The sequence below is a fragment of the Nipponia nippon genome, unplaced genomic scaffold, assembly GCF_047370975.1.
Source record: "Nipponia nippon isolate SJK-2023a ecotype South Korea unplaced genomic scaffold, ASM4737097v1 scaffold_2, whole genome shotgun sequence".
NCBI classification, from domain to species: Eukaryota; Metazoa; Chordata; class Aves; order Pelecaniformes; family Threskiornithidae; genus Nipponia; species Nipponia nippon.
Window position 1 is genome coordinate 131349190 of NW_028262336.1, and position 24985 is coordinate 131374174.

A 24985-nucleotide genomic window follows, 5' to 3' on the forward strand; every position below is an offset into this window, starting at 1 on the left:
AGCCCCACGGAGTGGCCGGGCCAGGGCAGGGGGTGGCCAGCCCGGGCACGGCTCCCGCAGGGGACGGGGTCCTGCACCGCCTGCCTCTGCACCGCCTGGCACGGCCGGCACCAGCCCAACAACAAAGGGCGCAGTGATAGGGCCGGCGGAGGGGCTGCTTGGCAGGGACGTGGCCGCAGGCCAGCCCTGGGCCAGCACCGGGCAGGGGACGTGGCTGCCATGGCAGCTGCGCCAGGTGCTGCGGCATGGCCGCGAAGCTGCGGCGCGGAGGCGGCAGGCAGGGAGCTGCGGCCGCGGGGCCCCCGGGCAGCAGGGCCGGCACCGCGCTGTGCCGGACAGAGGCAGCCGGGTGCCGCCATGGCCTCGTGTGACGGCAACGCGGGGCGGCGGACAGGCCCAGAGCGTGGCCACCGCCCCGGGAGCAGGAGGCCAGGGAGATCCTCAGCGTTTATTTCACAAAAGAACAGGCAGGAGCAGGGACACAGGGAAGGGTAAAACCAGAGCCCAGCCCGGCAGCCCCTCAGCTGGGGGGGGTCCCGTGCCCCTTCCCACCCGTCAGGCGCTGGAGGAAGCCGAGCAGGGCAGAGCCCTCGGCGGGGGCGGCCGGGGGCGGCTGGGGGCACTCCGGCCCCCTCCGGACCCCCCTCCGCTGGAAGAGGCCAGCCAGGCTGAAGAAGGGTGCGGGGCTGGCGGGGGCCGAGGCTGCGGCCAGGGGGGGTGGCTCGGGCAGGTCGGGCTCGGGGCCGGGCTCGAAAGGCTCCCGCTGGCCGCTGGCCGGGGCGCCCGGGGAGGGCTGGTGGCAGCTCCCCGCCTCGGGCAGGGCTGGCAGCGCCGGGGCCGTGTGCCGCCGCAGCAGGGCCGGGGGGGCTCCGGGCGGCCAGGCAGGGCTCTGCAGAGCTGGGGGCAGGAGGGGGCTCCCGCAGCCCAGGGGGCTGGGGGAGCCGGGGGGGTCGTCCCCCGGCGAGGCAGCCAGGCAGGGCTCGGAGCTGGGCCGCAGGGACGGCAGGCGGTGCCGGCGGGGCTGGGGCGTGAGCGGGAAGGGGCTGTCCCGCCCCGCGTGCCATGGGGCCGCGTCCCACGCGGAGCACGTGGCCACGGAGCGACGCTTCAGCCGCTCCCGCTCCAGCTGCTGCCGCCGGCGCTGCGCCTGCTCCCGCACCCGGTTCTCCTGCGGGGCAGAGGCGGGTCGGGGCCGGCCGGGCGCGGGGCGGCAGAGCCGACGCCGGCCCCGCGTGTAACAGGGGCGTGGGGGCCGGTACCTGCGCAGCGGCAAGGAGCCGGCCCGCAAAGCCGTGCAGGATGGCGCACAGCTCCTGCAGGCCGCCGGGCGCCGCGTCCTCACAGAAGAAGTCGAGGGTGGCGGCCGCGGCGCGGTGCATCTGCTCCAGCGCGTCCCACGCCCCGCGCAGCTCCTCCTCAGCCACGCTCAGGAAGGGCTGCAGCTGCGGCCCCAGCCCCTCCGCGCCCAGGCTGCGGGCCCCCGCCAGCCGCCCCGCCAGCCGCCGCAGCTCCACCTCCACCTCCGCCACCTCGATCCTGCCGAGACGTGTGGATCACCTGTCCCCCACCGCTCCACTCCGCTCCACCGTGCCCCCCGCAGCCGAGTCCCCTCCTGCCCCTCCGCTCCCCCCCCCGGCCGGTGCCATGCCATGGGGCAGGGTCCCTGCTCGGCCCCGGGACGCGGGGATGCCCTCACCGCGAGGCTGGGCCCACGTGCCGCAGCTTGCCAGGGAAGTCCAGCAGGTTCTTGTCCACCCTGGCCGCCTCCTGCAGAGGAGAGGGGCAGCGAGCAGCCCCCGCCGGGCCGCGGGGCATCCCCAGGGCCCCGGCAGAGCCGCCTGCGCGGCAGAGCCGGAGCTCGGGGGAGCGGCAGAGGTAACTCCCCGTCTGCCTGGCGGGGCTGGGGGCCAGCCCAGAGCACGCGTCCCCATGTCCCCGGCCAGACGTGCTGGCAGGTCACTGCGGGAGTGACTTGAACCAACACCCGCGACCAAACGCCCAGGAAGGAGAGAAACACCCTCGAAGGCACACAGGGCTTGGGGGGGGCTACGGCCGCGGTGTCAGGAGTGTCCAGACCCAGCCGAGGAGGGACAAACCAGTGCCGAGGGCAGGAGGAAGAGGAGGCAGCAGCGTCGGCTCCCCGCAGGCAGAAGCACAGCTGCCACCGGGCAGAGCAGGGGCGAGCGCGGGAAAAACTGCACCGAAGCTCGTCTGCCGGGGACAACAGCCTCCCCCGCACGCAGACGGGGCGCATCCCTGCCGGGGCCATGCAGGCAGCGACCTTGCACAGGACAGGGGAGGGAGCTGGGGCTCCCCGGGGACACGCAGGTGCCCACAGCCACGGGGATGCCCCGGCGAGCCCCACTCCGGCTGCACCCTGTGGCTCCCGGGCAGTGGGAGGCAGCCGGGATGGCCCGGCAGTGGCACGCCAGCCAGAGGGAACAGCGTGCGTGGCCGGGCTGGCCCAGGGCCTTCAGCGGCCGGTGGGCAGAGGAGCTGCCACAGGGCCCGGCGCCTGCCGGGGCTCGGCTGGGCCACGCTCCCTGTGCGGGCTGGCAGCCGCAGCCCAGGACGGAGCCAGGCACCCACGTGCCAGCTGCTGCCCAGAGAAGGGCCACGGGGACGGCGGGTGCTGCCATGGGGACGATGGGCAGGGGACCAGGACGAGGCCCTGCCCGTTGCAGCCACGTCTGGAGCAGCCCCAAGGGCCAGGGGGAGGAACGAGGGGGTGTACAGGGACCACCTTCCGTTTAGGAACCCCGTCAGGGAAAAGCCCGCTGCAGGCACGGCCCCAACGCTCTGCCAAGAATGAGCCACCCCCCCAGTAAACCCGGCGCCGGCCCCCAGCAGTGCGGGGAGGCCAGGCACCACGGCCCCACCGGCGCTCACCATGGCCACAAAGTGCAGCAGGTCCACGCCTGGCTCGTTGGCCTTGGTGTCGGGCAGCTTCAGCAGCGAGGCGAGGCGGAAGCCGGCGGCGCTGCCGGCGTAGCCGCCCTGGGAGCAGAGCGGGGGAGTTGCTGCGGCCCTGCGGTGCCGGGGGGCGGGCGGCAGGCCCCCTGCGCCTCGGGCTTACCGAGTTCAGGTGGTTGCCGGCGCTCAGGATGAGGTGGAGGATGGTGTGCAGCTCTTCGCACTCCAGCAGCTCTGGGGAGCGGCCGAGGGGTGAGCGGTGGCAGGGACGGTGCCCCCCCACCCCGCGGTCCCGGTGCACCCCGTGGTGCCGCTCACCGACAGCGGCGTCCGTCAGGGTCTGGACGGAGCTGCGCAGGGCGCTGAGCCGGGGGAAGAAGTCCTCCTTCAGCACCAGCAGCTCCAGGCGCTGGGCGTAGCTGGGGGCGAGCGCGGGTGAGTAGGTGGGGCCGCGGGACCCCCCATCGTAGGGGAACCCCCTGGTGCATGGGACCCCCAGTGCGTGGGACCCCGGCTCCCACCTGGGCACCTCCGTCAGCAGCAGCATGAAGAGCTCGGGGTCGGCGAGCTGGCAGGGGCTGCCGGGGAAGGAGCGCAGCCGGGCCACCTGCGGGCAGAGAGGGGTGTCAGGGGGGGCCGCCGCGTGTCCCCCCCCCCGCCAGCCCTCACCTCTGTGGCGCCGGGCAGCATCCGGAGGAGCTCCAGCAGCTTCTCCGCCCCGTAGGGCGCCCCGACGCCCTCCTGGATGTCCCGCACGATCTGGCGGACGGGCCTGGGGGGACGCATCAGACACGGGTGACCCCCCGGCGGCCCACAGACCCCCCTCCACCCCTCCCGGGGCGCAGACACCCACCCGACCCCCTGCGGCGGGCACGGCGGGGGACAGGGACCCCCCCATCCCTGCCCGGGTGCAGAGGGCAGCAGGAGCCCCTATTCCCCACCCGTGTGCAGGACCCCGGCGGGGGGAGCAGGTACCCGCAACGTCCCCCGCGCCGGGACCCTGGGGACAGGTCTCATTCTGCCCCGCCACGGGCTGGACCCGGGTGTCCCCCCGCACCCCTCCGTCTGCGGTACCAGCGCGTCAGTCCGGGGGGTGCAGGGTGCCGGGGGGGTCCCGGGGGGGACAGCGTCCCGCGGGGGGTCCGGGGGGTCCGCTCACCGCTTGACCTGCTTGAGGAAGACGCCGAGGGCGAGGCTCCGCTTGGGCTCCAGCAGCGCGGCCTGGGGGCACGGGGCGGTCAGGGCGGCGGGGGCCGGGGGGGCCCGGCCCGGGGGGGGGGGGTCTCACCGCGGGCGGCGGGCGCTGCCCCGGGGCGGCCCCGCGGGGCTCTCGGAAGAGCAGCCGGAGGCGCGGCAGGTCCAGCGGCGGCGGCGCGGCCCGCGGAGCCCAGACCGAGCGGCGGCCGCGCACCCGCGCCGCGGGCACCGGCTCCCAGTGCAGCGCCCGCAGCCGCCCGCCCTGCGCGGCCGCCGGCGGGGAGGGCAGCGCCGGGGGGGGCGGCCCCGGGGGCGGCGGCGGCGGCGGGGGCCGCGGGGAGCCCATGGCCGGGCCGGGCCGGGGCGGGGGGCACCGGCCGCCCCGCGGCTCTTGCGGCTCGGCCCGCCCCGGCCCCGCCCCGGCCCGGCCCCGGGCTCCCCGCGGCCCCCGGGGAAGGGGAACCCGGCCCCGCTGCAGGCGGCTGCCCCGTGGGACCCTCGGAGCCCCCGGCTGCCAGCGGGACCGCGGTGACCGACAGCGCCGAGACCCCCGGAGCCGCAGGCGCCCCGTCCGTCCCGGAGGAACGAGCCCTGCCGAGCCCCCTCTCCCGGGGCCGCTCCCCGGGGTCTTCCCCGCTCGCTCCCCAGGCCGGGGTGGAACGGCCCCGGCAGACGGGTACCGATTCCTGCCGGTGCTTCGGGAAGGCGGGAGTGGCTGCGGGGGACCAGAGCAAAGGCCCGTCCCCCCCGGGCTGTCAGCAAGCAGCAGCAGATGCCCAGGGAAGGCTTTAGGATGGGCAGGGGTCACCCCGGAGCCCTCTCCCGCCCGGCTCAGCCGGGGCAGGGGCATCTGCAGCGCCTCCGGCTGCTTTTTCTCCTGCGCACTTGCCCCGTTCCCTGTTCAAGCCCCGCGGTCCCGCAGCAAGGTGCCGCACGGGCTCCTCGAAGACCAGCTGCTTGTCTAGACCCGGTGCCTGGCCACGTCACAGGCTGGCCCCGGCTCCTGCGGGGGTGCCTTGGGCTCGGCTCCTCGGCTCCTGCTGGCCCCGGGCAGCCCCGTTCCCACCACAGGGCAGGACTGGGCCGGAGGAGCCCCGCGCTCCCCCAGCCACGTTCCCGCGCCGTCGCCAATCCAGGTAAGGCCGCGCACAAGCGGGACCAAGCAGCGCCGGTCACCGCCGATGCTCCGGCCGCCAGCTCGGCGCACAGAGCGGGCAGGGGCCCAGGAGCGGGCAGGGGGGTGCGGGCACCCTGCCCTCGGGGCACCTCTGCTGCCCCCCCCGCGGCAGGAGCAGTCCGCAGCCGTGGGGAAGCGCCCGCCTCGCCCCACCGCCGCCCAGCGCCTCCGTCTCCCCCTTGCCCCCCACGTCAGCCCCCAGCCCACGGGGACCCAGGCCCACAGCTCCGCGCACACAAGTGATCCGTACCGTTTTATTCTGGAGTCTTACAGAAGTTGGGAGGGAGGAGGGGGTCAGACCTTCACCGGGAAAGGGGCGGGGGGGGCGTCAGATCCCAACATTAAATTACCAGGGATTAAATTAGCAAGAAAAACAAACTATTTTGTCTCAGGAGAAAGTGCCCAAGTGCTGCATGTGGCCAGGGCTGGAAGTAACACTCAGCTGGAGCAGGACAGAGCTCTCGGGCGCGGGACGCTGGCCGAGGCCCCGGCCCCGCTGTTCGCGGCACACGCACCGACATGCACATGCACCCGCCTGGGACGCGGCCAGCATTTGGTCCTTCGTCTGAGTCCCCGCAGCTCCCGGCGGCCGTCCAGGGCCCACGCGTCGGGGCGGTGAGCGGGCCCGTGTCCGGCCAGCGCCCGCCCGCCCACGCCTCGCTAGCAGCAGTGCACGGGGCCCCCGGCCCCGAGGGCGGCCACCCCAGCACGGAGCGGGTGAGCACGGCCCCGGCCAGAGGACCCGGAGGGGAGGACGGGCGTGCCACGGCCCCGAGACAGCTGGCACAGCCCACCCGTGCGTGGGGGAGTGTAGTGTGAGGCTGGGGGTCGGCCCCCGGGGCGGCTGGGGAGGGAGTGCAAGAGCAGCTGCCCGGGGAGAGACCCCAAAGCTGGGAGAGAGGGCAGGAGCCCCGGCTCCTGGTGCCGCCCCTCCGAGAGCTTCGTCTTCATTTGGAAACGAACCCTTCCGCCGCAGGGCAGGGGTATTCCTGGGCTGGGCCCCGGGGAGCGGGGCCGGGTGGGCAGGGAGGGGGCCCGGGGGGGTCTGGAGTGCACAGCCCCAGCGAGGGAGGCGTCCGCTGCCCCGCAGGGATGCCGGGAGGCAGGGAGGTCGCGCTGTGCCGGGGGTCTGTGCTAAGGGAGCGCAAACGAGCTGGGCAGGGCTGGACTCTGCCCCGAAGGGCAGGTGCGGGACCGGGGAGCCCCAGCCTCTCCCAGCTCCTCTCCCCAGGCAGCACCAGGGCCCCACTCACGGCCTCCCGCTCCCCCCCAGACCAGGCCCCGGCGGGCAGCCCCCGGCTGCGGCAGGGCCCAGGCCGCGTCCCCCGCTCACCCTGCGAGCACGTGGCCTGGCCCCGCGCCAGCGGCCAGAATTCAGGTCCATGGCACCCCCGGCCAGAGCGGGCGGGGGGCGGCGGGGGCGGCTCACTGCTCCTCCAGCCAGGAGGGCTTCTCAGCACCGGGGGTCTTCAGCTTGATGTTGAACTGCTTGAGGGTCTGCTCCAACTGCTGCTGGTTCCCAGCGAAGTAGGCAGAGATGGCGTTGTGGAAGAGCAGTAGCTGCTTGTGCATCACCTTGATCTGGGAAGAGCAGGAGGGGTCAGCCTGCAGCGAGCTGGCCCCGCCGCCCAGCGCCCAGCGCAGGGGCAGGGGGCAGGGACGCGGCCCCCGCCTAGCAGCTCCCGAGAGCCAGCCCTGAAAGCCGGGAGGAGGCTGCACGGCAGAAGCCACGACAGCGAGAGGGGGGCAGAGACGGGCGCCCCCCTGCCCTTCCCCTCTGGTCTCCTGGCTGCCTCACGGCTGCTGCCCGCCCAAAGACAGGCGGCCGCCAGGCAGCACGGCCAAGGGACGCAGCAAGTGCACAACAGACCCCCACCCTGCGCCCCGTGGCCCCTTCCCAGCCCCAGGTCCCTTCCCCACCTTGTTCTCCTCCAAGAACTTGAGCTTGATGGCCACATCAGCACGCAGCTTTTCGTACTTGTCCTTGTGGCTCTGGAACTGGCTCTGGGCCGCGTCCAGCCGGCACAGGGTGCTGGCATCCCGAGGGCCCATGCTCAGCTCCTCCAGGTCCGTGCGGTAGGCATCGTACTCCAGCCTGCGCAGAGACAGCCAGCGTCAGAGCTACGCTGCGGCCCCGCAGTTCCCCCCCAGGGACGCCCGACGCCGTCAGGAACCCACAGGCCACGCCGCTGCTCTACCTGGCTGTCTCGTACTGCTTGACTGTCATGAGCGTGTCCTCCATGGTCTTGTTCACCAGTGTGTTGATGCTGGAGACGAAGAAGTTGACAGCCCCCAGTAGTGTTTCTCCATTCTTGCAGAGCAGTTTCTGCGTTTCCGCGTTGTAACCAAACTCCTCCTGGGAGAGGAGAGGAGTCAGGGTCTGCACCAGCAAGGCCCCCTCTCTCCTCCCGCGCACCCCGATCAGCCTGGCTCTGGGTGCTCCAAGGAGGTGCTGGGACACGGCCCTTCACGCTCTCCCCTGCCCCGCGGCCTTCGCCAGCGCTGTCATCCTCAACCTCCTGCTTCTCCTCACGCACCTGGGGCGCTGCGGAGCCAAGAGCCGCCCCCGGCTGTGCTGCAGAGCCCGAGGTTGATTTGGGTCTGTAGGCTTCCTCCCCACGAGAGGCACGAGGGGCTGCAGCACAGGCAGAGGCAAGGCCCGCGCCGTCTCCCCAGCAGGCATACCTGCAGCTCAGGAGACTTCTGGCTGAGGTCCGCAAAGGCATCCCCCAGGGCGTGCTGTGTCTGCACCAGGCTGTAGAAGTGGTTGGTGAAAGCCCGCGCCAGCTGCAGCACACACTCGTACTTGCGCTTTGTCTCCCGGAGCAGCTCAATCTGCGTCTCCAGCTCCAGGTCCACGGTGCGGGAGCCCCGGCCAAACCGCTCCGAGATCAGCTGCTTGGTACACTGCAGGGCGAGGGAGGAAGGCGTCAGGAGGCCCCGCGTCCCTGGCCGACGGGGAGCAGCGCTCCTTGCTGCTGCGGGCAGCATGGAGCTGCAGAGCTGTCCTCATGCATTCTGCGGGGAGATCCCCGGACGCATCCTCCACCTCCCGCTGCTCCTTCGCCCCTAGCACGGGAGCTGGCCTGACCCTCAGCCTGCTGCATGGCCCTGGCAGCGAGCCGGGCCATCCCGCCACTCCCGGGAAGCAGCTCACCTTGTACGTGTTGATACCCCATTTCTTGACAATGTCGAACTTCTCCACGGCGATGCCACGGACAACTTCTTCTCCTCCGACGGCTGGGCTGGGGTGGGGCTGGTGCAGCCCGGAGCCTGGAACAGACACAGCCCCGCGCAGCATCGCCTTAGCAGGGCAGCAGCACTAGCTCAGCAGAGCAGCAGCACCTGCGAGGGCACGGGCCAGGCCGCTCCTCCAAAAGCAATGGTGCCTTCACAGTGGGGCACCGTGGCTGCGCCCGGAGGGCTCGGGGCGCTGCAGGGAGCACAGGATTCCCACAGGGCCGCATCGGGGCTCGACAAAGCCCATGCACAACAGACTCGCGGTCTGGGCAGCACCCACCCCGGCCTGGCTGCTGCCCTGCCTGGGAAGCTGCCACCGTGCCTGCTGCGGCACAGCGCTGGGCACGTCGCCCCGCTCGGGCCCTGGGTCGGAGCAGCTCTCCCCCGCCAGCAGCGAGGGCACGAGCTGGCAGCGTTAATGGGCTCCGGCCGGTCTTGCGCTGCTGCGTGCCTGTTAGCTGGCTTGCAGGCGTCAGGACCTGAGGCCTCGTAGATGCAGCAGGGAACCTGCTGCTATGAGCCCTTCCAGAGGGGTCCCACGCAGGGCCCCGGCGTTGGCAGCCAGCCCCGCAGGAGAAGGCGCTGACCCCAGCCTGCTCGCAGCAGCTGGCAGGGCCTGGCCCCGGGGCTGCCTCATCACCAGCCCAGCCACATCTGCTCTCACAGACGGGGCCTCGGCACCTCCCGCGCTGGACTGTGCCCCTCACAGCCCCTCGCAGCATCCTGCCCGACCCCGCTCCTCAGCCAGCGGGCCAGAGAAGAGAGGTGACCGGCAGCGCCCGGGGGAGGCACACGCGTGGGCTCCTCGCTGCAGGAGTGATGTCCCGCAGCTGGGCACCACCTGGGCCTCACCTTGAGGCCACCCAGGGCCCTGGCAGCGCCGTCCTCTCCCCCCCAGCACCAGGACCAAGACCCTGCTGCAGCTGCCGGGGGAGGCGAGCACTGGGAAGCTCTCCCTCCTGCGGCAGCGGGCTCGCCTGCCTGCACACCGGTGGCTCTGTGGGGCTGCAGCCACATCTCTGCGGGGGTGCTCCGAGGGACCCCAGCGCTAACCAGGTGCCCTAACCCAGGGTGAGGAGCCCAGGCCCAGGCAGCGGGGCCGTGGAGCGCCAGCCAGGGGCCGGGCAGCCGCAGTACCTGCTGAAGCGCCAGCCTGGTTGGCCATCCTGCTGGCGGCAGACGCACTGGGGGAGACGGATGGTCCTCGGGGTGGGTGAGGTTGGACAAGACAGCCTGGAAATGGAGGGGCTGGCAGGTGTTGAGCAGAGAGGGGCAGGAGATGGGGCGGTGTGACGGGCACAGGGGCAGGAACGGCCAGGACAGAGGATGAGTGTGCAGGCAGGATAGCAGCAGGGGAGAGCAACGGGAGCAGATGAGTATGACGTGACATCAGAAGACACAGCTGGCTGCCAGACGGACACCTCCCGCACCAGGCACTCCCTCCCCGCTCCCTCCGTCCACTCAACCGGTGTCATCGTGCCCGGGAGCCGGACAGGCCCAGCGTGACAGAGACAGGGGGATGGCAACCACAGCACACACCTCCTTCTGCCAGCCGCTCATGCTGCTCTTCGGCAGAGCAGGCTGGGAGCAAAGGCACACGTCCCCTCTGCCTGTGCAAATCCGCTCGCTCAGGTTTAGCGCAGCACGGAGCGGCTGGGGTCAAGCAGCTGTCTGCTGCAGAAGAGAGGCTTGGGGCAAGAGTCGGGGGACAGAGACTTGTGTGAAACAGGACCACGAGGGTCAGAGGGTGAGAGACGCAGCTGTGCCAGCCCAGCACCACCGATGCTCATCGTGGAGCCGCTGGGCCATTGCTGCCCCCGCGCCTGGGCAGAGCTCCCGGGGGCGCAGGGCCCCGCAGGGCCCCGGAGCTGGGGCACAGCTGCCCACACGCTGCCCCGCAGGCAGGACGCTCGCAGCCGTGCCTTGCCATCAGGAGCACCCGCAACCCCAGGACGGGCCTGAGCAATGAGAAGAGGAAATTAGTGGAGCGGGGGGCTCAGAGCCACCCTGCCCCATCCCCAGTCCTCACCGCACAACCGCTGGCACCACCGCACTCCCAGAGCTCCCTGTTTGCCCCAGGACCAGAGAAGAGGTGGAACACCAGCGTCTTTCCCCAACACCAGAGGAAGGACCCAAGCGCTGCCCCGCCGCAGCACGGTGCAAAGCCCAGGCACCAGAAGCCACAGCCCCGAGGGTGCCCCCGGCCACTGGGACAGACCCTCGCCCGTGGGAGGCCCCACACCTGCAAGAGAGGGGAGCGCCTGTGGCCCAGCCCTCCCGCTGCGCCTCCCCGTTAATTACCGCACGCTGGGAGTGCTGGAGGAGCGGGGTTAGCGGGGTGGCAGCCCCTCCGCTCTGAGGCAGCCAGGCTCTGCCGGGGGCACGTGGGTGCCAGCCCATCAGCAGAGCCCAGCCCGGGGAAGGAGCCGCCGTGCGCAGCAGGAGCCACCATCCTGGGAAGGAGGTGTTGTACCAAACAGCCGGGCCGAGGCAGAACCACGTGTCAGGACCAGGGAGGGGACGCGCTGCAGGGCCCAGGTGACAGCCCAGCTCGAGTTGAGGCTCGAGACAGAGCTTTTGCCTGTGGGCCCACACGGGACCCTCGCCACCTGGCAGCACTGCGGGCCCTGTGGCTTGAGCAGCATGCCTCCTTCCCCACAGGCTCCCGCAGCCCGGCAGGGAGCAGGAGGGTGGCGAGGTGAGGTGTGCCCTCCTTCCCGCGACGGAGCCTTTCCCTCCCACAAGGAGCGGCGCTGCCCTCGGCAGGCAGCCCCAGCTTTTCCCCGCTGCCCCAGCCCCGTTCACGTGAGCCTGCGCCACGGCCTGGCCTACCTTTGATGGTGCTGGTGGGGATGATGCCTTCAGCCGTGCCCCCGTAGCCGCCAGAGACGATGCTGGTTTCGTTGAGGTTGGGCCCCGACACCATCACCTGCTGCAGGTCCTGGAGCGGAGGGAGGAGCATGGGCAGCTGAGGCGCAGAGCCGGGATGCATGGCCGAGCGGACTGCGTGGCCCTGACGCAGAGGGCCTGGGGCACAGCGGCACAACACGGCCCGGAAAGCAACGCCTGGGGGTCCAGCACGTCCCCACCCGGCCCCAGCTACCAACCTGCTCCAAGCCGTCGTCCTCCGGCAGGCTGCCCGCGTCCCCGTTGCTGCTGATGGGGATCTCCATGGTGGCGGCCTTGCTCATGATCCCGTCCGACATCCTCAGGGCCTGCAAGGACACAGATGTGTCGCTGGAGCCAGGGGAGCCCCGGGGACCGGGCAGAGATGGAGACCACCCCGCCGTGGCCAGCACCCTGGGGCTCTCGCCCAGCCAGGGACCCTCCGGGCTTCCCACGCCTAAGGCCTGGGCTGAGCTCCTGACGGCCAGGGAGCAGGCAGAGGGCAGCGGGTCCCTCGGGATGTGCCGCCCTGGCCCTGCCTGCAGCCTCCTGCCGCCCAGAAAGCTCCCGGCGGAGCCGCGCGTCCCAGAGGAGCCAGCCCCAGCTCCCGCTCGCAACCCCGGAGCGCGGCCGGCGCGTTCCCTCCCGCCCCTCGGCCCACGGCTCGCACGTTCTGGAAACGAGGAGGTTCTCCCCTGCCCCTCACGAGTCTCCAGGGCGCAGCAGCGGTCCGCCGGTCCCGGCTAGGCGGCAGACCCTGCCCCGGGACAGCCGGGGCTCTGCAGCAGAGCGGCTCCTGGCCCAGAGCCCGCGAGGACGGAGCCAAGAGCCACGTCCACAGCCAAGCCGCGCACCGGCGGGGGGAGCAGCGAGGGCCCCGCGGCGCCCAGACCGGTCTGAGCACATTCCAGGGCGGGCAGTGCCAGGCACCGGAGCAGGGGCCCGACCCACCCCCGGCGCTCCGTTACCTGCCCGCCCTGGCAGGGACACGGCCCCGACGGCCGGACCCGCAGGACAGAGCGCTGGCTGAAGAGATGCTGCCGGGGCTCCCCGGGCGAGGGGGGCGGCTGCCCGCAGGCCCCGTCCTGGCCCGGGAGGGGAGCGGGGGCGGACGCATCCCCAGCCCGCCCCGCCGCTCCGCCCTCGGCGCCGTCGCCCCGGGGACCGGCCGTCCCGGGCGGGCCCCCGCCGCGGCCTCGGGCTGCGAGCCCCGGCGGGGGGCGCCCGGCCCCGGCGCGGCCCCTGCCCCGGGCGCCTGGCGGGGGCACGGTCCCGGCAGGCCGGGCTCCCCCTGCCCCGGGCGCCCGGCGGCCCCCGGCCCCTCCTGCTCCGGGCCCCCGGCCCCTCCCGGCCCCCCTCGCCGGCCCCGGCCCCCGCCCACCTGCGCCGCCCCGGCCGCGGCCGGGCCCCCCCGCCCGGTGCTCGGGAGCCCGATGCGCCTCGGCCCGGGACACGCCGGAAGCCGCGTCACGCCGCCAGCAAGGGCCGCCGGGAGACCGGCCGGACGTGGCGTCACCGGCGGGCAGCGGCGGCGCCGGGCGGAAGCGGGGCGGAAGTGACCTTTTCACCCGGAAGCGCCGCCTGAGCGCCCGGGCGGCCGGGGTGGTGCGGCTCCGCCGAGGCGGCAGGGCCGGGCAGGGCCCCCCCCGGGCATGGAGCCGGGGGCCGAGCACCAGCAGCAGCTCCGCAGCGTGAGGGCGGCGGCGGGGCTGGGCCGGTGGGGCCCGGGGGCGGCGGGGGGCCCGGGGGGCAGGGCCGGCTGGGCGGGGGGGGGGGGGGGGCAGGGGCTCGGCCGGGGGCCCGGGCCGGGGGCGGTGGGGTCCCGGGGGGCCAGGGCCGGGCCGCCTGGGCGGGTGGGGGCCCGGGCGCTGGGGGTCCGAGCCGACGGGGGGTCCCGGGGGTCCCGGGCTGGGGGTGAGCGTGGGCCGGTGCCGCCTCTCTCCCAGCTGCGGGACTTCCTCCTGGTCTACAACCGGATGACCGAGCTCTGCTTCCGGCACTGCGTCTCCAACCTCAACTACCGCCTGCTCACCGGGCGCGAGGTGAGGCCCCGGGGAGGCCGCAGCCCCCGGCACGTGGGGCCGGAGGGGCCGTGGGAGCCCCCCTGCCGCGCTGATCCTCCCCGTCCCGCAGGAGTCGTGCCTCGACAGCTGCGCCGCGAAGCTGGTCCACGCCAACCACCGCCTGATGAGCGCCTACGTGGCGCTGATGCCCTCCATCATGCAGCGCCGCGTCTCCGACTACGAGGCCAGCGCAGCCCAGGTGTCCCAGAGCTCGGCCCAGGCGGGATCGGTGGCGCCGGCTGCCGGGGGACCCGGAGCCTCTCCTGACCCGCCGGCGGCTCCAGGCCCCGCTGGAGCCTTGCAAGGGGCTGCAGGCACTGCCACGTAGCACGGCTGTTGTCCTGGGTCGCACCTTCCGACCAGCGGTGGGCTGGGTGGCTGCAGGACGGATCCGGGCTCTGCTTTCCCAGCGGGAGAAGTAACGTTCCAGCACTGCAGCACGATCTGGGCCTCCACGCGCTGCTGGTAGTCCTGGTCTGGAGCAGCAGATCCGCTCTGCACCGAGACCTGGCCTTGCGGATCCGCGTCCTCTAGCGCGTCGGCATCGAGAGCCTCCTGGCAGTGGCCAGGTCTGTTCTGTGCCTGGCGGTGCCGGGGCCGGCGCTGGCGGGGACTTGGGGGGCACCAAGAAAGAAATCACAGTGCCTGCCCTTCGGCCGGGGGCAGTTCCCACCTGAACTCTGCCCTAACGGCTCTGGCGCTGGGCTTTCCTGCTCCAGGCCTGGGGCAGTTTCCTAGTGCTAATAAAACATCTCTTTGTCCGTGTCTTGCTGTCACGCCTCAGGAGGGCGAGTAGAGCCCCGGCCCCCCTCGTCCCTCCTGTGCGCTGCACCCCGCAGGGACAGGGGCCGCTCTCCCCGGGGCTGAGGGCTGGCGCTGCCCCTCCCGCGAGCCCCTTTGTCCCCACGCTGGCTGTTGGCATCAGAACGCGCTGTGGGTCACGGCTCGGCGGGTGCGGGCCCTTCCCGCTGGAGGCGGCGGCAGCACAGCCGGGTCTGGCCCTTGGCACGGCGAGGAGGCACTGGAGGCGGCGGAAGCCGGTGAGCTTCGGAGAGGGGTCGATTCCTCCTGGCTGTGTGACAGACACGAGGCTGCGGCGGTTCAGGGCTTGCCTGCCGCGTGCCTGCTCGCAGGCTGCTGGGGCTGGGAGCCGTCCGGCACCACCACCTCCCCGCGGGGCGGGCGGGCGGGCAGGGGCCTCACCGGGAGCCTTCGTCTGGAAATATTTGAACGTAAAGGTCCTTGAAGCTGTGGGTCCTGCCAGCTCCCTGCAGCTCCTGTCCCTGCCTGCAGAGAGCAGATCCACAGCGCAGCTTGCTGGGAGCTTTCCCGTGTGCTCTGGCTGGCGGCACAGCTGATGGCGGGGATTGCCGTAGTGGGTGGCACAGGGCCGCAGCTCTGCCAGCAGAAAAAGGGTCACCCTGCACCGCGGAGAAGGGGGTTTCCATGCCTTCAGCCCTTCTCTGAGCACCTGCGGCAGGGCTGAAGCCAGCCTTGGCATCCAGGGAGCGGTACAGCCCCGCTGGGGCTCAGCCAAGCCTTGTCCCTGGCCCAGGGCTCCAGAGCCCTTGGCCGTTCCCTCCGTGCCGAGGTCCCTGCCTGCCCCTCGTCCCTGCCCGGGAGGCAGGGAGAGCAGAGCCCCGGCCCCCCCCCCCCTCCCTCTCTCGGCTAACCGTCTCAGTCCTGCTGCTCTCCACCTCCGGAGACTTTTTCCGGGCCCCCGGTGTTGCCAGCCCCTTCTCCAAGCCCCTGCGGCACCTGAGGTGAGCAGCAGCGCTCTGCACGGCGCCGGCACTGCAGGGACTGCACCGCCAGCAGCAAACGGGCACCAGGCAGCCCTTTCCTGAGCCCCCCAACACCCTGGTCTCTGCACCCCTCGTGAGCGGAGCACGCCAGGGTGCTGCCCGCAGGGACGCCTGCCCGCAGGGACGTCTGTCTCCGCTTCCCCCTCTTCCCTCCGCAGCTAAGCCTTGGAGCGGCTCCTGGCGTTGGCCGGCCCGGAGCTGCCATGGTCACACCAAGTTGTCCCAGCATTGGTTTGACTTATCTCCTGCCGGCTGCCGCAGCCCGTGCCGGCACAGCCCATGGCTGCTTCGTGCCGTAGCATTGCTCTGAGTTGGCCAGGGTGAGGAGAAGCTGCTGGGACAACTTGGTGTGAGAATGGGTGGATTTGAGAAATAAAGGGGGAACTCGGGCCGTTTGTCTCATTTTGTTTATCGTCCCTTTCAAGTACCCATAAAGGGAAGGGAGGGGAGGGGAGGGGAGGGGAGGGGAGGGGAGGGCAGGGCAGGGCAGGGCAGGGCAGGGCAGGGCAGGGCAGGGAAGGGAAGGGAGTTCTGGCTGCTGTCCCGGCCAAGCCTTCCTTAGTTCGCCTCCCAGACCGCACCTCTGACTACAGCTCTCCATCCAAGGCCAGGCTGTGCTGAGCTGCTCCACAGACTTTTCCTCTTCTGACATATCAGGTGTAAATCCCTGGGCACCTTCATATTTTTCCCTTGATTTCACGGTCCCCTGGTAGCCAGGGTGATGCTTTGCTCTGGACGGCAGCTCTGTTTGCCTCCTGGTCCGCATCCCCTCAACACCCCCGTTGCCCCCCATGCCCCCTCCCTCGCCCGCTGCTGCCCAGCTCCCTGTGCTCTGTCCCCGGCAGCCCCCGGTCCCATGCCTGAGGGTGGGAGGCTCGGGGCACGCGGCAGCGGCCGGAGTGCGGAGCTGGGGAGGGATGGGGAGGACAAGGAGACATGGCCTGGAGACCTCCATGGGGGAGCACGGGGCCAGCCATGCAGGGGCTGCTGCACTAAGGCTCACGGCGGCCCCGCCGCCCCCCCAGCCTTGGCAGACCCTGCAGGCGGCTCCCCAGGAAGACGTCGTTTTTCTCATCTGTGTGTCCTGTTCCCTTCCCTTCTCGCTCTCTCGGTCTTCCTCCTTGGCTGGCTGCGAGGTCTCCACGTGGGGCGGGGAGGGTGGTCTCATGGGGGCTGCCGTGGGCATGGGAAGGGGCAGCTGCCTCCTGACTGCCTCTCGTCTCTTAACAGCTCCGGGAGCAGAGACTCAGTACAGTCCTGGGAGATGCTCTCCATCGTGCAGCTGCGCTCTCCTGCCTGGATCCTTCCCTCTGGGGAAGGCGCTGGCATCAAGAGCTGCTGGAGAGATGGCAGGACTGTGTGCTGGCTGCCGCGGTCCCCCGGAGCCCCATGGCACGCAACGGTGCTGTCTTGCCCTGGTTGAGCTCCTGCAATCCAGCTTTGCTGCCTGCACGACATGGCTCTGATCTCCTGCCTGTGCCTGGGAGCAGGCGAGAGGCACAGGGCACCGGCAGGCACCGAACCGCCCCTGCCGCACGCACACACACCATTGCTCTCGTGTCTGCCCTCGGCTCCTCAACCCAGACCAGCAGCCCCTTGGCTGGCTGCCCAGCGGGCAAACAGCGGGCAGGGGGACGTGACTGGGGACGCAGGGCAGGGACTGCACAAGGAGCCCAGCGCCCTGACGGGAGGGCGAGGAGAGCCCAGCCTGCTGCGGGCCGCAGGGATGATGGCCCCAAACACAGAGTCCTGGCAGGCTCCTGCGATCACGCTTTCTTCCAAACGCCACAATTTGGACTGTGGTGTTTCCTTGAAAAGCAACTTTACTGCACAGGGCTCTGGGAAGGGTAAAAATTGGGAGCGCAGATGACATTCTCCTTTCTGCTTCTCCCTAAAGCTTTCGGAAGCCCTGAGGAAGAGGGCTCTGAGTAGAGACGGTCTCCTTTCTCCTGCCAGTTAAGTCCTCCATCAGCCCAGGCCTCCTCCTCGAAGACAAGGACCCAATGAGCAATACGGAGCCACCTGAGAAACATCTTCAAGTGCTGTCAGGTACAGACCCCAGCCTGGAGCAGAAGGCCCTGGCAGCGGACAGGGCAGGAATACGAACCTGGTCCAAAACGCAGCTGACGCGTGCGCCCTCCCGGTGCTCAGGGACAGCCTCCCCAGCACGCAGCCAGAGCAGGCAGGCGATGCCGGTTGCAGGCTGCCCCATGCGTGCACCGATGCTCAGATGTTGAAAAGCTGCCGCCGCGTGCGCGGTCTGTGCAGGGGTGACTGCAGCAGCTGCTCTCTGCTGCAGAAACGCCTGGGTCAGACTGGTGTGGCCGGTCCCGGCAGGCAGGAGGTCTGGCAACCAAGGTCAAAGCTGGCCACCACATGCCCAGGGGGACTTGCACAGACTCCCCAGGCTCGCCTGTTTTGGTACGAGACGCCTGGCAAGGCCACCCTTGATGGCAAATCCAGCTGTGCTGTGGCAGCGGCCGGCGGTGAGCAGCGCTGTCAGCGAGGCTCGGTCTGGCTGCCAGCAGGGAGCCGGGGGAGGTCCCTGAAGCAGCCGCGCGGCGAATGCACGGGGTGCCCGGCACCCGTCTGCTTGACCTGGGCAAGGTCCCTCGGCGAAGGCTGCCCAGGAGCCGCACGTACTGTGGAGAAGAGGACAGGCCCTTTGCTGGGAAGAGACCAGGTAAAGAAGAGGAGCAGGGGAGAAGGGTGGTTCTTCCCTGTGGAAAGAGGTCGCCAGGGGAGTCCCACCGAGACCACCCGCGGGGGCGGCTGCTGCTCAGCCTCTGCGTGAATGACCTGGCACGGTGGCAGAGAGGTGAGGAAGTCTGCTCGTAGCGCTGCATTTACTAACGCAGCTAATGGGGCTCTGAGGAGCTGCAGCAGGACATTGCAGTAGTGGGCGATACAGGGGCAGGATCAACTCAGCTTAAATAAATGGAAAGGGACAGCCATTTCATGTTTTGCACGTGAAACGATGAGTCCTGAGCTGAGCACTGCCGTGCGAGTTAGACCTCCAGGGGACGACAGCTATTTCTATGCAAACGGCAGATCAGTGCTCAGGGGTAGTCAAAAAGCAAATCAAGTGCTAGGAAAAGGAGCAAAAGCAATAGCGGAGCACAAACCAGAACATCTGTACAGTCGCCTTCTCAAACTGGAAAAGGTCCAGAGAGCGGCGGCAGGGGTGGTCAAAGGGCTGGAGCAAGCAGCAGGCTGCGCGTCCTCGGTGGGAAGGACGCTCGCCCCGTTCCTGTACTGGACCCTGGTCTGACCAAGAGCAGTTGCTGAGTGGGGCAGCAGTTGCTTTCAGTCTGTCTCAGAACATGGCTTTAACAAAAACTGTGTTGCGCAGTGCAAGTCATTGAGGTCTGTTGATTTCAAATTGTTATGTTCTAGCAAATGCTTAACATCCTTCTAAATTTCTTATCCTTCCTTGCTTGCCAAGAACCGACAGCGTCACAGTCGAAGAAACTGAAAAAGACCTCACAAGTTTCTTCTGTCTGAAAAATTTCCTCCCGATTAAGTTTAACACGGGCTTTCCTCAGCTGTGGGAGATGAATGTTTTTGCAGTATCGGTTACCCCGCCACTGGCTGTGACTGCCCTCCGCTCGCTGCTGCGGGGCGCAGGTGCTGGCTGAACGGCAGTCCTGCTCAAAGATTTATCTGCAGCACCTTTTGTGCTAAAATTTATGGATTATAATGTTCCAGGCACTCCAGTGATGATTGACTCTGGGCTACCTAGTGGCTCCGGCATCCACCTCCCAAACCGAGCCCTCCCATAAGGAGGCAGCTTTCCTCCTCCGTGCTGCAAGCCGACGTTTGCAGCCAACGCCCAGGTCTCTCCCTTGGAGAGCGCGGTCCCCCGACACCACTGACAGAAGCGCGGTGCCAAGCTGCCGGCTGTAAAAGAAACGCTGCTGTCTTTAATAGCAATTACATCATTTTCCTCACGCACACGCGCTTATTTTAATCCACGTTATTGCTCCTAATCAGATTTCAGACAGAAGGTCTCGGCAGGCCTGTCTGTGGGCGTCAGCAGGCGAGTGAAGCCATGCACTGGGAGACGGATGCGAGGATCCTTGCTGCAACCTGGCAGCTCAGCGTCTGGCAGCGACAGAGGCAAAGACCCTCAGGGTATCTGTCGGCTTTAAGGGCTCCGGGCTCGCATGGAGCAGCTTCAGGTGCCAGGAATTCGCTGTCCGTCCTGCTGTTCGACGTTACCTTTCTCCTGGTTGCTTTTCTCTTCTGCCGCCCCAGCTCCTGCAGTCTGATCCTCCCCAGACCGCAGCGGTTCCCGCCGAAGCTGAGCTACGCCTCCCGTGCTGTCCCCACCTGCGGCACAGCAGTGTCACCGACGCTGCCCGCGGCCCAACGCCGTGCTGGGCAGCTCTGAGCCCCCTGCCAAGACACAGCTACCAGGATCTCAGCGGAGCTGGATCCGGTTCCTAGCGTGCCCCCAGTGCGGAATTAGCTCTCCCTGTTATGCTGCAGTCAGGGATCTGCAAAGCTGTCGGCACAGGTCCTCTTGTCCCTGCTTGTTGCTGCCCAGTGCTACACGTCTCATGCCACTTTTGCCTGAGAGTAAAACCTTTCAGAGCCCCAGGTATTGGTTGTTGTGTTACTGGAGATGTTTCTCTACCGGGACAGAAGTGTATAGACCAGGACTCTTAACAAAGAGCGTAGCTTACCGGTTTTATGGACCAGGCATCGTATGGATAACGAGGTGTTCTTCCAGTGGAGGCTGAAGAGGGTTCCTAATTGCTTCCATATATAACAAAATATCTTTATCAGTGATCTGGATGACGGGGTCAAGTGTACCCTGATGAAATTTGCTGATGACACCAAACTGAGTGGGGAAGCGGACACTCTGGAAGGGAGAGCCACCCTGCAGGAAGATCTGGACAGGCTGGAAGAGCGGGCTAACAAGAACCTTATGAAGTTTAACAAGGACAAGCGTAGGGTCTTGCACCTGGGAAAACATAATCCAGGAGTGCAGCTCAGGCTGGGATCCACCTGGCTGGGGAGCAGCTCCGTGGAGAGGGACCTGGGGGTCCTGGTGGGCAGGAGGCTCAACGTGAGCGAGCAGGGTGCTGCTGCGGCCGAGAGGCCAACAGGAGGCCGGGCTGCATCAAGAAGGGCATCGCCAGCAGAGAGAAAGAAGTCATGACCCCTCTCTACTCGGCGCTTGTCAGGCCACACCTGGAATCCTGTGCACAGTTCGGGTCCCCGCTGTACAGAGAAGCTGTGGGCAGGCTGGGGGGGTCCAGAGAAGGGCCACCAGGATGATCCAGGCTCGGGGCAGCCTGCCGTGTGGGGACAGGCTGAGAGCTGGGCTTGTTCAGCCTTGAGAGAAGGAGGCTTCGAGGTGCTCTCATCCCCATGTCCCAGTGCTTGAAGGGGAGCTACAAAGCAGATGGAGACTCCCTTTTTACAAGGAGTCACACGGAAAAGATGAGGGGTAATGGGTACCCGTTGCTCCCAGGGAGATTCCGATTGGACACAAGAGGAAAATTTTTCACAATGAGAACAATCAGCTGTTGGAATCATCTCCCCAGGGAAGCGGTGGATTCCCCACCATTGGATGCTTTCAAGATTTGGCTGGACAGGGTGCTGGGCCATCTTGGGTAGACTGTGCTTTTGCCAAGAACGGTTGGCCCAGATGATCCTCGAGGTCTCTTCCAACCTGGTATTCTATGATTCTCTGAAAAAGAGGAGTCAGAGCCACTGCAGAGGCCTGTGACAAACTTCTCCACTGGGAAAGATGCGTTTTGCCCATCAACAATGTCGCAGAAAATTCAACCAAGAACAATGGCGTCTGCCTAGGCTTTCAAGAAGAAAGCATACGTGTGGGACGAGAACTAAGATTCTTTTCTTGAACTCTGTTCCTGCGTCACTGACGTTTTGCAGCTGTCTTTGAAATGGCGAAATGATCCAGAACAGTTTAAAATAGGGGCCCTGGTGATTTATGTTATTCTGGGGAAATAATTTATCCTAAAGGCAAGTGGGCAGATTTGTTTGGCCAATTGCTGCCAAATTGCTTACTGTAATGAGCGGGGTGAGGGCAGCGTACGGCCGCTGGTGACACGTCTTCGTGCACCGCAGCTTGCACAACTGCTTGAGGTTTTGTGCAGCTGGCGAGTGCAACAGGAGCGCACAAGCGGACCCTCATGGCACCGCTGGTGACGGATTATTACGGCGATCCTGAACTTGTGACCTACCCAGAGAAGCCAGATCTCATCCTGCTGCGTGGACCGGCAGGCTTCTTGGCGAGGCTTTCTGCTCTGTTTCTTCCCTGTCCTCCAGATCACAGCACGTCTCATCTCCCCAGGTTTTTGGCTCAGCCTATCTTACAATAGCTGGTCACCCCTTTTGCACTGGATTTCGCCTGGAAGCTACTTCCCACCCACACCAGACCGCAAAGTCCCCTGTCATACAGCGTGCACAGCTTATCCAGCTCTCCAGCCTGGGCACCAGAGAGAGGGTGCCTCCCTTGGTGAGACAGTAACCGCCACCCGAGCAGCGCAGTTTGCTTGTCTGAGAGCAAACCACTGTATTGCACACGTGTAAATCTGTGAAAGGTAACGCTGAGCCAAAGCCTGCCTGCTGAAGCACCTGCCTCACTCCACTTTTCCCTTGCCGCAGCCCTACCTGCTCTTGCTGCCTGCGGCACTGCCCGCGTCCGAGACTGCATGCCCATAGCGCCGGACTGCGGCGCTGCCGTCGTCCCCTTGTAGCGGCTGAAGGGTCCGGACCTTCCTTGCCTGGAGGTTTAAATGTCTGCACATGCACCTGCACTGTGCGTCTGCAGACAAGCACCACTGACTGCAGTATTTTACGGCGCCAACGTCTATCATGTCACGCTCTAAAGTACCTTCTCCCTTTGTATTTATATTGTCTTAAAAAAGCAGGGCATGCCCTTTCCACTAAAGCACTTGTTCCTGTACTAGATGCTTTTTATAGTGACCGTCTTCTCTCACCCACCCGTGCCCCACGAAGGGCCTCTTTTTGTGTTGTTGAAGGCCTGTGTACAACGTGCACACGCAGACGTGGACACACACATTTACAGGCTGCCTTGTGGTTTACAGACAGTGCTGCCTTCTCCGAGAGACAGCCATCGTATTATTGCCCAGTCTGCTCGCTCGCTGCTGAAGCGCGAGCACAGAATCCCAGAACGGCTGCGGTTGGCGGGGAGCTCTGGAGATCACCCAGTCCAGCCCCTGCTCGGGCAGGGTCAGCCAGAGCTGACTGCCCGGGTCCGCGTCCAGCTGGGTTTTGGAAATCTCCGCAGAGACTCCACAGCCTCTCTGGGCAACCTGTGCCAGAGCTTGGCCATCCCCACAGTGATTTTTAAATGGAACTTCTTATATTCCTTTTTTTTTTTTGGGGTGCTTATTGCCTCTTGTGCTTTCACTGGTTGCTTCTGAGAAGAGTCCGGCTCTGTCTACTTCACCCCTTCCCTTCAGGTATTTATACAAATAGATGTGAACACCTTGAGCCTCCTCTTCTCCAGGCTGAGCAGTCCCAGCTCTCTCAGCCTTTCCTCATAGGAGCAATGCTTCAGTCCCTTCATCATCTTCGTGGCCCTTCACTGGACTCTCTCGTATACTGGGGAGCCCAGCACTGGACCCAGCACTCCAGCTGCGGCCTCACCAGTGCTGAGTAGAGGGGCAGGATCACCTTCCTCAACCTGCTGGCAATGCTCCTCCCGATGCAGCCCAGGATGCCATTTGCCTTCTTTGCAGCAAGGGCACATTGCTGTCTCATCTTCAACTTGGTGTCCACCAGGACCCCCAGTTTTTTTTCTGCCAAGCTGCTTTCCAGCTGGGTGGCCCCCAGCATATATTCTTGCAGGGGGTTGTTCCTGGGTGCAGGACTTTGCACTTCCCCTGGTTGAACCTCATGAAGTTCCTGTCGGCCCAATTCTCCAGCCTGTCCAGGTCCCTCTGGATGGCAGCACAGCCCTCTGCCGTATCAGCCACTCCTTCCAGTTTTGTATCACCTGCAAACCGCCACAGAGATTCTGGCAGTGGAGTTTCTTCAGTCTCTGCCACAATGCCAGCATCCTTCGCCGGACAAACTGTCTGCTCCCGGGAAAATGAGACGCGGCCTTTTTGCAGCTCTGGTCTTGGCCGTTCCTGCAGATAGCTCAAAGCTGGAACCTCGAAGGCATCGCTGCAGAGGGGCACAAGTTAACCCCCGCAGCGTCCCCAGAGGCTCTGTGAGCCCGTGCAGCTGTGCACACGCGGGTTTACGTGTGCCCGTGTGCACACGCTCCCTTTCACTGCCAGCAGAGCCGTACCGGTGAAGCCCTGGCCATACCTACCTCGCTGCCTTTCCAGGTCTGCCAACAAGCTGCTTTACTCACCCGCCGCCCCAACCTTCCCCCGAACACCCCTCATCCTCACGGCCCGCGGCGCCGTCCACTCACGCTTTCCCCGAGTTGGTGCGCTGCTTTACGCTCGCTGAGCGCCCTGCGGCTTTCTGCACTCCGCAGGCACGAGGACGGCCTTTGTGTGCAATGCCGAGAGGCTTTTGGGGGCCTGCTGGCGAGGTAAAACTCTCCTGTCCCTGTCTTTCACTGGCCTTATAGCATCAGGGATCGTTGGCTGGAAGGAACTGAGCAGAAAGGGCAAACTCCGGCTCTTTACGGGTGCTGCACAGTGTGTATATGAAATGGTCTGATGGGTAAATTTTCTGGACAGTAATGCTTTGCGTAAAGGTACAGACGACTGCTGTCCAAAGACATCCGAAAGAGCAGCAGGTCCAGGTAGGCTTGCTGTCCACGCCAGGTGGCCGTGCGTGGCTCCGTTCACACCTCACCAGCGGCTGCTCTTGCAGAGGCTTGGAGAAACGACGGGTGAAGCGAGCCTGTTGCCATGCTTTGCATGGAGGCTGAGCCAGCGCATGGTAGGCTACCACCCAAACCGCTCAAGGGGTGGCCTCGCGGGGTGGTCGAGGCGACACCAGGACTGCCGGGGCCTGGGTGCGTCGCCTTGCTCAGTGGGGGAAAAGTATTTTTGCTCACAACTTGGGAGAGCTTCAAACTAGGTTCAAAGGGGGGGAAGGGATAAAATCAGGCTTACTGGTGGTAAGCTACGGGGTGGCATGGCAGCGTTTGAGGGACAGTGTGCTAGCGAGGGCTTTCACCCTGCTCCGCGACGCGCCGAGTACATTACCGTGTTGCTGCAGGTGGGCGGGGGACCACCGTGGGCCTCTGGTGGTACATGGGCCACGGCACAACGCGCCCCCGCACGCCTTTCTTGCCCGGGGGAGAGGCAGGACCAGCCTGCACCCTGCAGCGCCCTGGCACCGCCACCACCTTCTGCGGCACCCCGGACCTGACGGCGCTCCTGTTGCGTGCCCACGGCCAGGCGCCGAGCCGGCACATGCGGCGGGGCGCTCCCGGTGCCGTGCACCGCGCTGTCGCACGCCGCCAACGGCGAGCACCGACGGCGGGGCTGCTCCCCCGGCCTCAGCCCGTGCCTGCGAGAGGCTGCCCCCACGCAGCCTCACGGCTGCTCTCCCAGCTCCGCCATCGCGCAGCAGCACAGTGCAAGCTGTGCCTTCAGGGGCTGGGAAGACCGGGCCCAGGATGCTACAAACCAGTCGGGTTGATGACAGTCTCTTCTTCTCTCGGGGTCCGTTCTTTATGGAGGCCGTGTCCTGGACGGAGATGCAGCAGCTGCGCAGAGCCTGGATCAGCA

General features: G+C 67.4%; 4 protein-coding genes across 6 annotated transcripts; 1 reads left to right on the forward strand and 3 right to left on the reverse strand.

The window, feature by feature from the left end:
- Nucleotides 1-434: 434 nt before the first annotated feature.
- On the reverse strand, nt 435-6671 carry LOC104014878 (FH2 domain-containing protein 1-like). Its single transcript, XM_087758769.1, has 11 exons — nt 6621-6671; nt 4202-4372; nt 4073-4134; nt 3583-3685; nt 3435-3520; nt 3232-3332; nt 3077-3147; nt 2890-2997; nt 1697-1767; nt 1260-1536; nt 435-1168 (listed from the first exon to the last, which is right to left on the reverse strand). Exons 1-11 carry the CDS (start codon nt 6669-6671, stop codon nt 521-523), a joined length of 1749 nt encoding a protein of 582 aa, XP_087614895.1. The 3' UTR covers nt 435-520.
- ARFIP2 (ARF interacting protein 2) lies at nt 5528-12942 on the reverse strand. Of its 2 annotated transcripts, XM_087759420.1 has the most exons (9): nt 12795-12942; nt 11635-11742; nt 11360-11468; nt 9665-9775; nt 8445-8560; nt 7973-8194; nt 7486-7643; nt 7208-7382; nt 5528-6868 (listed from the first exon to the last, which is right to left on the reverse strand). In XM_087759420.1, the coding sequence occupies exons 2-9, from the start codon at nt 11731-11733 to the stop codon at nt 6713-6715; spliced, it is 1146 nt and encodes a 381-aa protein (XP_087615546.1). In that variant the 5' UTR covers nt 11734-11742; nt 12795-12942; the 3' UTR covers nt 5528-6712. The 2 variants fall into 2 exon arrangements, with proteins under 2 accessions (XP_087615546.1, XP_087615544.1); XM_087759418.1 differs by lacking the exon at nt 9665-9775 and having other exon boundaries at nt 12795-12940.
- A 2-nt stretch (nt 12943-12944) lies between these two features.
- Nucleotides 12945-14241, forward strand: TIMM10B (translocase of inner mitochondrial membrane 10B). Of its 2 annotated transcripts, none has more exons than XM_087759422.1 (3): nt 12945-13104; nt 13360-13455; nt 13547-14241. In XM_087759422.1, exons 1-3 carry the CDS (start codon nt 13066-13068, stop codon nt 13802-13804), a joined length of 393 nt encoding a protein of 130 aa, XP_087615548.1. In that variant the 5' UTR covers nt 12945-13065; the 3' UTR covers nt 13805-14241. The 2 variants fall into 2 exon arrangements, with proteins under 2 accessions (XP_087615548.1, XP_087615549.1); XM_087759423.1 differs by having other exon boundaries at nt 12990-13130.
- Nucleotides 14242-14380: 139 nt separating this feature from the next.
- On the reverse strand, nt 14381-24214 carry LOC148055985 (uncharacterized). Its single transcript, XM_087759421.1, has 2 exons — nt 19970-24214; nt 14381-19693 (listed from the first exon to the last, which is right to left on the reverse strand). The coding sequence occupies exons 1-2, from the start codon at nt 20898-20900 to the stop codon at nt 19590-19592; spliced, it is 1035 nt and encodes a 344-aa protein (XP_087615547.1). The 5' UTR covers nt 20901-24214; the 3' UTR covers nt 14381-19589.
- Between the last annotated feature and the right edge of the window lie 771 nt (nt 24215-24985).